Source organism: Nerophis ophidion, linkage group LG23 (genome assembly GCF_033978795.1).
Source record: "Nerophis ophidion isolate RoL-2023_Sa linkage group LG23, RoL_Noph_v1.0, whole genome shotgun sequence".
Classification (NCBI taxonomy): Eukaryota; Metazoa; Chordata; class Actinopteri; order Syngnathiformes; family Syngnathidae; genus Nerophis; species Nerophis ophidion.
Genome location: NC_084633.1, coordinates 25,752,653 through 25,765,152, shown reverse-complemented (window position 1 = coordinate 25,765,152; position 12,500 = coordinate 25,752,653). Strand labels below are relative to the sequence as shown.

The 12,500-nt window shown below is 29.5% G+C and overlaps 1 protein-coding gene across 1 annotated transcript in view; it reads right to left on the bottom strand.

Annotated features, from left to right (window-relative positions):
- foxd7 (forkhead box D7) overlaps positions 1-10,875 on the bottom strand; it is a 12,975-nt gene extending 2,100 nt beyond the window's left edge. Inside the window, exons 1-2 of the mRNA XM_061884937.1 lie at positions 10,737-10,875; positions 7,521-7,647 (exon numbers count right to left, since the gene is read on the bottom strand). Coding sequence (XP_061740921.1) covers positions 7,521-7,647; positions 10,737-10,788 — 179 coding nt within the window. The 5' untranslated portion in view covers positions 10,789-10,875. The remainder of the gene's footprint in view (positions 1-7,520; positions 7,648-10,736) is intronic.
- Positions 10,876-12,500: the final 1,625 nt, after the last annotated feature.

Here is a 12,500-nt window from a genome sequence, read left to right as displayed (position 1 = left end):
ATCGCATTTATTTTCTTGAATAAAATAATAAAAGCATGTGACGGCATTGGGATAAAAGTGGTATGAATTTGTAATACACGCATATACATATACACACACGTGTATACACACACATAATTACATACTGTATATACATACACACTTATATACACAATTATACATACACACATGTATACACACCCGCGACCCCAAAAGGGAATGAGCGGTAGAAAATGGATGGATGGATGGATGGACATGTATACACACACATAATTACATACTGTATATACATACATATACACACATACACATATTTATAAATATACACATATATATACACACACAATTACATACTGTATATACATGTATACACACATGTATGTATGTATATATTATTTTCTTTAATTATTTTAATTGTTGTTAAAAGTTTATTTTTTAATGTTCTCATGTAATGAAATTGGGATTTGTAATATATATATATATATATACATATATATATATATATATATATATATATATATATATATATATATATATATATATACATATATACATACATATATATGTATATATATGTATGTATATATATACATATATATGTATATATATATATATATATATATATTACAAATCCCAATTTCATTACATGAGAACATTAAAAAATAAACTTTTAACAACAATTAAAATAATTAAAGAAAATAATATATATATATATACATACATATACATGTATATATATACATACATATATATACATATATATGTATGTATATATGTATATATATATATATATATATGTATATAGATCTAAAATTCATATATAGAGATCAAACTATATATACTGTGTATTGATCTATTTCTATGTGTATATGTATATATAGATATATACACATATCTATAATTCTACATATAGCCACACACACATATACACATTTATACATATACAGATGTACACACACACATATTTACATACTGTACATAAATACATACATATACACATTTATCCATATACACATTTATCCATATACACAGACATAATTACATACTGTATATACATAAATACAGACATACACATGTATATGTATGAATGTATACATTATTTTATTTAATTATATTAATTGTTGAACGTTTTTTTTCTTTAATATGGCATTGGAATTTGTAAAAACATGTATATATATATATATAGATATATATATATATGTATATATATATATATATATGTATATATATATATATATATGTATATATATATATATATATATATATATATATATATATATATATATATATATATATATATATATATATATATACATACATATATATATATATATATGGGGATAGGTTGATTGGCAACACTAAATTGGCCCTAGTGTGTGAATGTGAGTGTGAATGTTGTCTGTCTATCTGTGTTGGCCCTGCGATGAGGTGGCGACTTGTCCAGGGTGTACCCCGCCTTCCGCCCGATTGTAGCTGAGATAGGCGCCAGCGCCCCCCGCGACCCCAGAAGGGAACAAGCGGTAGAAAATGGATGGATGGATGGATGTATATATGTATATAGTCGTTTATATATATATATATATATATATATATATATATATATATATATATATATATTGCTGTGAGGTTTGTTCTCCCACTTTTCCAGACAACGGTAAAAGGTACAAACATAATTTAATTTTCACACTCACAAGTACTACAAAAACAAAGGGCGAGGAACAAACTTAACGCAGGAACAAAACTAACACATAAACAGACTAAGGACATGAAACAAAACTACACTTACTGTGACGTGAAAAGCATGAAACCATGGCAAGAAGTGAACAATCAGAAGTGTCAGGAGTGTGGAGCATGAATGTTATGTCGCCAGGCTGACTGCCTGGCAACTACAGGCTCAAATAGAGGTGACAGGATTAACGACTGGTGCGCGAGTCCAAATGAATCAGGTGCGTGACATCAGGACAGGTGAAAACTAATGGGTATATATATATATATATATATATATATATATATATATATATATATATATATATATATATTTATATATATATATATATATATATATATATATATATATATATATATATATATGCTTCCAATCAGGTGCGTGACATCAGGACAGGTGAAAACTAATGGGTATATATATATATATATATATATATATATATATATATATATATATATATATATATTTTTTTTTTTGCTGTATTATTTTATTAATAGTTTTTGTTAGGGATTGCCGTATTTCCTGCATGTAATTTAATTTGATATTCCTCGAGGCACAAAGGAACCTGGGTGGGCTTTTCAGGACCATAAAGCTGCAGATGATTTCCAAAATTCAGCAGGCATGTCTGCAGATTGAAAACAGCCCACGTGTGCTTTCAATAAGGACAGTGCACTGAAGGAAAAATAATAAGTACACTTCAAAGGAAACGTGACCCCAAAAATCGTGTTTTTGAATCTAATTGTATTTTGTTCTCTCTCTCTTTTGTGTCTGTGTGTGTTTTTTTGTTGTTTTGTTTTTAAGCAAACACCTTTTAAATGTTTTAATAAGTGTGTTTTGTTTGTTTCAAAGATACAGATGTTGACATTGTATTGGTGCATATAAGCTAGTATTAATACTACCATACTAGTAAGATAATATGAATAATTAAAGTAGTAATAAAAATGAAGTAACAAGTCTGTGTATTTTAATTTATTTTTTATTTTTATCGTGCTGTTTATTGATCTTTTTATCTTTTTCGCTGTACTATGGGTCATGTTTGTATCCGAAATAATGTTTGATGAATATGATACATAACACAAAAAATATATAGAATCAGGATGATTAAAGCATATCTTCTTTTTAGGTTTAAAACAACCAAAAAAATAAAAGAGATGCTCAGCTGATAATAACACCCTTATTTGAGTCATTTCATGCAATACACATGGAAATTGATTCATGAGTTATTAAAGTGACTCTTGTGTAGATCTCATTTAAACACTGCATCAACTACAGACGATAAGTAGATCAATAGCAACATAGATGGCGTTCTATCACCCTCAGCAATTTAAAGAGTGACATCTTGTGGTGAAACATGGAAGTGTCCAAATGATTTCAGTATGATAACTCAATCACATTCAATATATGTCATAAAAAATAAATATTATGGCACCAGCGTGGCAATTATGTCAAATATTGTACAATTACTGTAAATTTTACCTGGATTTCACCGCATTTAGCAGTATTTTCACAGTAAAATGGTGTAAATGTTACTCTGAAAGTCATGCAATTGTTGGCTTGTAATTTATTGTTAATTAACAATGATTTAATTTACAGTGTACTTTTGTTTTAAATAAATGTGTTTTTGATGCAAATTTTACATACATTTTTAGCTTAGGGAAAAGTTTTTTTAATGCTGACTTTCCATCAGTGTTTTGTTCTTTTGTGGCTTTTCCAAAAACAAAACCTCTTTAAAGTTGAGGGAAAAAAGGTGTTTTCCATGCAAACGTTTTTTGTTCTTTTGTGTTTTTTCAAAAGTAAAACCCTTTACACTTTTAAATAGATGTGGTTTTAATGCAAACATTTAATAAAATGTTTGCCTTTCGTGTTTTCTTGCTCCATACATTTAGGAAAACTGTTTTCTTAAATATATAGCAAAACTCTTTAAAAGTTGAGGGGAAAAAATATATTTTTTAAATGTTTTATTAATTTAAATTTTTCTTACAATTTGTGCTTTTTTGAGTTTTCTTTCTCTATACATTTAAGAAAACTTTCTTAAATGTATAGCAAAACTCTTTTAAATTTGGGGAAAAAAGTAGTTTTTTTTTATTTTTCATTTATTTTCCATTAGTGTTTTCTCTTGACTTTTCAAAAGTAAAACTATTTTAAATAGATGTGGTTTTATTGCAAATATTTAATAAAATGTTTGCTTTTTGTATTTTCTTTCTCTATACATTAAAAAAAATGTTTTCTTAAAAGAATAGCAAAACTCTTTAAAGTTGAGGGGGGGGGGGGAAAAATCGTTTTTTTTCCCAATTTTTTATTTATTTTAAATATTGAATAAAATGTTTGCTTTTTTGAGTTTTCTTTCTCTATACATTTAAGAAAACATAACTTTCTTAAATATATAGCAAAACTCTTTTAAATTTGGGGGAAAAAAGTCGTTTTAAAAAAAAAATAATTTTATTTTCCATAAGTGTTTTGCTCTTGATTTTTCAAAAGTAAATCTCTTTTAAATAGTTGTGGTTTTAATGCAAATATTTCATAAAATGTTTGCTTTTAGTGCTTTATTGCTCTGTACATTTAGGTAAACTGTTTTCTTAAATGCAAAGCAAAAGTATTTTAAACTTGAGGGGGGGTTGGGGGGGAAAACGTTTTTTTTTTTTTTTTTTTAAATTCATTTTAAATATTTAATAAAACGTTTGCTCTTTTGTGTTATCTTTTTTATACATTTAAAAAAACACAACTTTCTTAAATGTACAGCAAAACTATTTTAAATTTGGGGAAAAAAGTAGTTTTTTCAATTTTTTATTTATCTTCCATTAGTGTTTTGCTCTTGATTTTTCAAAAGTAAAACCCTTTAAAGCTTTTAAATAGATGTGTTTTTTAATGCAAATATTTAATAAAATGTTTGATTTTTTTGTGTTTTTTTAAAAGTAAAACCATTTTAAACTTGTAAAAAAAAGTTTGTAATGAACATTTTCAGTTAACTTTTTAGCTTATTTGGTCTTTCTTAAATACATAGTAAAACGCCTTTAAACTTGGGGGGAAAAGTAGGTTTTTTTTAATTGCTAATTTTCCATTAGTGTTTTGCTCTTTTGTGATTTTTCAAAAGTAAAACCCTAATAAACTTACAGATAAATGTGTTTTTCAATTCTAACCTTCCATAAAATGTTTTCACTTTTGTGTTTTCTTACAAGTAAAAACATTTTCAAGTTGTGTAAAAAAAATTTTAATACAAATTTTCAATTAGTTTTTTTCCTCCTTTGTGTTTTCTAAATGTCAAGTAAAACCCTTTCTAACTTGAAAAAACTAAAACATTAATTCATGCCAATTTTACATTAGTGTTTTGCTCTTTTGTGATTTTTCAAACATAAAACCCTAATATACTTTTAAAGAAATGTTTTTAGTGCACATTTTCCATGAGTTTTTTTTTCTCCTTTTGTGTTTTCTTAAGGGTTTATTAAAAACCCTTTTAAACTTGGGGAAAAAAGTAGTTTATTTTTCATTTTCCATTACTGTTTTGCCTGTTTGTGGTTTTTCAAAATTAAAACCTCTTTAAAGATAGAAAAAGTTTTTTCCAACCAATTTTTTTTTTTTGCTCTTTTGTGATTTTTCAAAAGTAAAATCCTTTTTAAGCTTTCAAATAAATGTGCTTTTTTTAACTGCTAATCTTCCATAAAATGTTTTGTCTCTTGTGTTTTCTTAGAAGTAGAATAATTCAAAAGTTGTGTAAAAAAAAAAAAAAAAAAGTAAAAATGTTTTTAATGCAAATTTTCAAGGGGATAGGCGGTGGACAAAGGGATGGATGGATAAAGTAAAACCCTTTTTAACTTGGGAAATAATATTTTTAATGCAAATAATCTTTTAGGATTTTTCAAAAGTAAAAAACTTTTAAAATATATTTTTTAGTTGTGTTTTTTAACTTTAATTTTAAATTAGTTGTTTACTAATTTATGTTTTTATAAAGAAATAATTGCCTATTGTTTGTTCAAAATGTATCATTTAATTAATTAAAATAATAATAATCATGTAATATTAATGTTTCACTTTTTAATGCAAATTTTTGGGGGCATTCTTCAAAATTAAAAACTTTCTGAAATATTTTTTTAAGTGTTCTTTAATGTTAATTTTAAATTAGTTATTTTATGCTTTGTTTTGTTTTTTTCAAATAAAACCCTTGGAAATAATTGCCTATTGTTCGTTCCAAATATATCATTAATTTAAATGAAATAATAATAATAAAGTAATATTAATGTTCCACTTGTTTCATTTTAATGCACGTTTTCTTTTGTTTTTTGTTTTTAAATTAAAAACCTTTTTTAAAATATTTTTTTAAGTGTTCTTTAATGTTAATTTTAATTTTTTTTTTACTATTTTATGTTTTTTTTAAGTAAATCCCTTGGAAATAATTGCCTATTGTTCATTCCAAATATATCCACAAGTTCAATAAAATAAAATACATTATGTAATATTAATGTTTCACTTGTTTAATTTTTAATGCACATTTTCTTTAGGGATTTTTCAAAATCAAAAACCTTTTAACATATTTTTTTAAGAGTTATTTAATGTTTTTTTTTTTCAACTATTTTATTTTTGTTTTTTTAAGTAAAGCCCTTGGAAATATTTGCCTATTGTTCGTTCCAAATATATCCATAATTTCAATAAAATAAAATTCATTATGTAATATTGATGTTTCACTTGTTTCATTTTTAATGCACATTTTCTTTAGGGATTTTTCAAAATTAAAAACCTTTTAACATAATTTTTTAAGTGTTCTTTAATGTTAATTTAAAATTAGTTTTTTTTTTGTTTTTTAACTATTTTATATATTTTTTTAAGTAAAGCCCTTGGAAATAATTGCCTATTGTTTGTTCCAAATATATTAATAGTTTAAATAAAATAATAATGATTATGTAATATTAATGTTTCACATGTTTCACTTGTATTTAAATTTGGAAAAAAGTGCTCAGGTGACGCAAATATATGGACTGACAATTCTTACAGTGTTCAGCAGAGGGCGCTATAACCCCACATTTTTATGTGGCTTTTTTTTAAAGCAAGTTTTTTTTCCCCATTGCCAGTTGAGAAACTTACTTTTTAGTTTTAGTTTGACGCCATAAAAAATGTTCACCTTAAGCAAGGTCATGTGACGTCATAGGAGTAAAGAAGGCTGGGATATTTTACAGTTGAAATATCTCACTACATTAGGAGGTTGTCTACAGCCACAGCAGTCTATTTTTTTCAACCAGTTGCTAGAATTAAAGAGCCGAGTGATTATTTTTCTCGTTTTTTTATTAGGCTGATTTGTTGCAAGATGCTGACAAACCTCAGAATTGTAACTCTTTGGAACCAATAAATATTTGTTATCAAAATAAAATATAAAAAAATAAAGTTAAAATAATAATAATAATAAGAAGAAGAAAAAGAAGAAGAATAACAATGGATTCAATTTTCATAGCACTTTTCGAGACAGTCAAAAGTACAAATGAATGACAAATCTGGTCACGAGTGAAACGTTCCTATTTTCTGGTGACTGCCACTGCCTTAGAGCAAGTCACACTTGTCACACAAACGGCGTCACATCCCGAAAGAATATTACAGACAGTCTTTGAGGAGCACTTGTGTCAAAACAAACACAAAGTGTGGATGTCAGCAGGAAAGAGAGCACCTTGGATCCTCTCGAAAATGCGAGGAATGCTTCCAAACTTCACTATTTGCTGACTAAGATTATTCTTCCCCCCCTCCCACTAATGTGTTTTATGCTAAAAAAAAGAAAAAAAATGGACGCCACAGACTTTGCAACATTTGTTGCCACATGAAAGGTTCAATCACTCACAGGTATTTCCAGCAAGTGTTGGGGTCACATGACCTCTCACCCTGTGTTCCCTGGAGACCCACGCACCAACTGGTCCCTGAACACACCGGGGTCACGACCTCTCCAGTTCCCTGGTGTGTATTTAGACCTACGGACAAAATCAGCAGAAAAAAATAATAATAAATAAATAAATGTTGAATGCACTTTATCTGAAAAATAAAAGTGGAATTATTTACAGCAAAGCACTATAGAAACAACCATTTTTACAGTGGCTGAGAGAATTTTACGGTAAAATCTAAGATATGGTGCATGCATCGTAAAATTAAGTCCAAAATTCTTACAATAAAAAAAAACCTGATAGCTCAGTTGCCAGAATTTCACTGAAATAATTCAATTTACAATAACGCCCTGTAAAAACAAAGCAAGAATAGCTTTTATTGTAAAACAATGTCAGTTTAAATATTGTATATTTTTACAGTAAAAAACTAAACAACTGTCAGCTCATTTTACCAAAAGTGGTACCGTCTTTCCATTTACAGCAATGCACTGTAAAAACAAGGGAATATTTGACGATAAAAAACTGGTAGCTTATTTGGCAGACATTTACAATACTGTAAAAAATAAAAAGTGGAAACCTTTATTCACTGTCAAAAATACAGTTGATTTAAAAAAATAAAAATAAAGTCGATTTTAATTGTAAAAAAATCCCCCCAAAAATGGCAGCTCATTCGCCGGAATTTTACCGTAAAAATAAAAGTAATACCATTCACACTGTAAAAAAAAATAATGGCCAAAGTTTTTAAGGTGAGAAAACGGACACTCAGTTGCCGGAATTGTACTGTAAAAATAACCGTGGTAACGTTTATGCAGTTACAGTAATTCACTGTCAAAAATCCAGTAGATTTAAAAAAAAATACATATTGTAGATTTTAATTGTAAAAATACAAAAACAAAACATAAGTGGCAGCTCAGTCGGCAGAATTTTACCGTGAAAACTGGAACTTCTGTTCCATTTGTGTAGAAATGTATTGAAAAAAAAAAACAGGCCTGTATTATACGGATAAAACATAGACTGTAAAAACAATGGCTGTAGATGTTACTGTAAAAATCTGTCAGCTCTGTTCACTTTACTGCGAAAATAAAAATGGTATGAATTTACAGTAATGAACAGTAAAAAGAAGAAGCGAAAAATTTTACGGTAAAAAACAAACAAACTGCAACCTCAGTTGCCATATTTTTACGGTAAAATTAAAATTACCATTTATATTAATGTCCTGTAAAAACAACTTCTGTAGATTTTACTGTAAAAAAAAATGGCAGCTCAGTCAGAATTTGATCGTAAAAACTGGAACTGCTGTTCCATTTGTGCAATAATGTACTGAAAAAAACAACAACTTTACGGTAAAAAAAAAACTGTAAAAATAAGAGGTACAGTAATGCACTGTAAAAACAATGGCCGGAGATGTTACTGTAAAAATCTGTCAGCTCCGTTCACTTTACTGTGAAAATAAAAATGGTATGACTTTACAGTAATGAACAGTAAATACAAGAAGCGAAAAATTTTACAGTAAAAAAAACCTGCAACCTCAGTTGCCAGAATTTTACGGTAAAATAAAAAATGGTACCATTTAAATTAATGCCCTGTAAAAACAACTGCTGTATATTTTACTGTAAAAAAAAAAAAGGCAACTCAGTCAGAATTTGATCATAAAAACTGGAACTTCTGTTCCATTTGTGTAATAATGTACTGAAAAAAACTACTTTACGGTAAAAAAAAAACCCTGTAAAAATAAGAGGTACAGTAATGCACTGTGAAAACAATGGCTGTAGATGTTACTGTAAAAATCTGTCAGCTCAGTTCACTTTACTGTCAAAATAAAAATGGGATGAATTTACAGTAATGAACAGTAAAAACACGGAGCGATTAATTTTACGGTAAAAAAAAAAAAAGGCAACCTCAGTTGCCAGAATTTTTCGGTAAAATTAAAATTGGTACCATTTATATTAATGCCCTGTAAAAACAACTGCTGTAGATGTTACTGTAAAAAAAATGGCAGCTCAGTCAGAATTTGATCGTAAAAACTGGAACTGCTGTTCCATTTGTGTAATAATGTACAGAAAAAAACAACAACTTTACAGTAAAAAAAACCCTGTAAAAATAAGAGGTACAGTAATGCACTGTAAAAACAATGGCCGTAGATGTTACTGTAAAAATCTGTCAGCTCTGTTCACTTTACTGTGAAAATAAAAATGGTAAGAATTTACAGTAATGAACAGTAAAAACAAGAAGCGATACATTTTACAGTAAAAAAAAACTGCAACCTCAGTTGCCAGAATTTTAAGGTAAAAATAAAAGTGGTACCATTTCTATTAATGCCCTGTAAAAATTACTGCTGTAGATTTTACTGTAAAAAAAATAAAAAGGCAGCTCAGTCAGAATTTGATCGCAAAAACTGGAACTGCTGTTCCATTTGTGTAACAATGTACTGAAAAAAACGACAACTTTACGGTAAATTTTTTTTTTTTAAAATAAGAGGTACAGTAATGCACTGTAAAAACAGTGCATTACTGTAATGTTACTGTAAATATCTGTCAGCTCAGTTCACTTTACTGTGAAAATAAAAATGGTATGAATTTAAAGTAAAAACAAGAAGCGAAAAATTTTACGGTAAAAAACCCTTAATGCACTGTAAAAACAGTGCATTACTGTAATGTTACTGTAAATATCTGTCAGCTCAGTTCACTTTACTGTGAAAATAAAAATGGTATGAATTTAAAGTAAAAACAAGAAGCGAAAAATGTTACGGTAAAAAACCCCCCCTGCAAACTCAGTCGGCAGAATTTTACGGTAAAAATAAAAGTGGTTCCGTTTATCAAGTGACGAAATGCCTTCCAACAACAAATGATGTAGATTTTAGGTAAAAACTGGTTCCCAGTTACCAGAATTTCACAGTAAAAATAACTGGTATGTTTTTTTTTTATTTACATTAACACACTGTAAAAAAACAACGACTGTGTATTTTACCGACCAGGTGGACTAGACCTTAGACCAATCACAGGACACGAGTGACTAGTAGCTGAAACGTTGGCGCAAAACAACAAATAATTCCATTCTAAAAGACACTTTTTATTTTGTTAGGACTCGAACACACGTCAAACGGGTCGTTCAGCTGTGACATCGCCACATTCCCTGCGGACGGCTGCTAAGCTGACAACCACATTCCTCCACACTCCCACCTGGTGGTCCTCTTGGCTCCCTGGGGGCTGTTGTCCCAGAGTCAGCTGCCATCCCAGAATAATCTCCACAGCGGTACTAAAAACCAGGGAAACCTGTCCATGTCAGCCAGACACAAGATCCACTGGTTTCTCTTCCGACTACTAGTTTTTCTTTGTTGTTGTTCAGATGTCACCGTTTGTGTAAGTAGGTCAGGGCGAGGTTTCTAAAGTGGGGCCCTCAGCATCTTGTAAAAATTATATTCTTTCATTAATAACTACACTTTTTCTTTAAGACTGGTGTGGAAGAAATTGTCGGACAGTCCAAACATGCAAATGAGTGGGAAATCCAATTGAGAGACGCGTTCGTAGCACAAAGTTCTGAAGGTGGAATGGTTGGAATTGGTTTAAAAATGTGGACTGTGAAGGCTTTCCAGAAAGAGGTGAAATAGGGCTTTGGTAAACCGGGAATTCTGGGAGTTCATGGATTTCATGGGAGTTATTTTAACTTGGAAAATGATAGTTTGATTGAACTGTTCTGATCGTATGAATACTGCACATTCATTTTCAAAGGGGAAAAGTTCCTGGTAATTCCTGGTAATCAGGGAAATTGTGGAACCTGTAAATGTGGGATTTCACAAGTTTGGAAATGGATCATCTAATCAAAAAACATTTCCAGGAATTCCTGGTAAACTGAAAGTTTTGGGAAGATAAAAACAGATACATTTGTTGTTTGGGTCGAGCCGAATGTTTTGATACTGAACAGTTGTAATCGGATGAAAACTGAGGTAGAAGAAGGCCGTTGAAAAAGAGAAGAATTTCCGGAACACCTGGAATTCCTGATAATCTGGGATATTTGTTAAAGTAATCCAGTAATGGCAACGGTAGGCCAAACTTATTGATACTTGGACGATTCCGATTGGATGAAAACTGCACATTAAATTTCAATAGGGAAACGTGGTAATCAGGGAAATTTTGGAACCTGTAAATGTGGGAATTTTGCAAGTTTAAAAATGGCCCATTTAATCAAAACAAATTTCCAGGAATTCAAGGTAAACTCAAAGTTTTGGGAAGAAAACAGATACATATGTTGTCCGGGTGGAGCCGAATGTTTTGATACTGAACGGTTGTGATTACATGAAAACTGAGGGAAAAGAAGGCCTTTGAAAAAGAGAAGAATTTCCAGAACACCTGGAATTCCTGGTAATCTGGGATATTTGGTAAAGTAATCCAATAAAAGCAACGGTAGGCCAAACTTATTGATACATGGACGATTCCGATTGGATGAAAACTCCACATTAAATTTCAATAGAGAAACGTGGTAATCAGGGAAATTTTGGAACCTATAAATGTGGGAATTTTGCCAGTTTAAAAATGGCACATTTAATAAAAAAAAACATTTCCAGGAATTCCTGGTAAACTGAAAGTTTTGTGAAGAAAACAGATAGATTTCTTGTTCGGGTCGAGACGAATGTTTTGATACCGAACGGTTGTAATTACATGAAAACTGAGGGAGAAGAATCCTGCGGAAAAAGAGAAAAATTTCCAGAACACCTGGATTTCCTGGTAATCTGGAATATTTGGGAAAGCAATACAATGATAGCAAAGGTATCTTGGCCAAACGTATTGATACTTGGAGGATTCAGATTGGATGAAAACTGCACATTAATTTGCAATAGGGAAACGTGGTAATCAGGGAAATTTTGGAACCTGTAAATGTGGGAATTTTGCAAATTAAAAATGGCCCATTTAATCAAAACAAATTTCCAAGAATTCCTGGTAAACTGA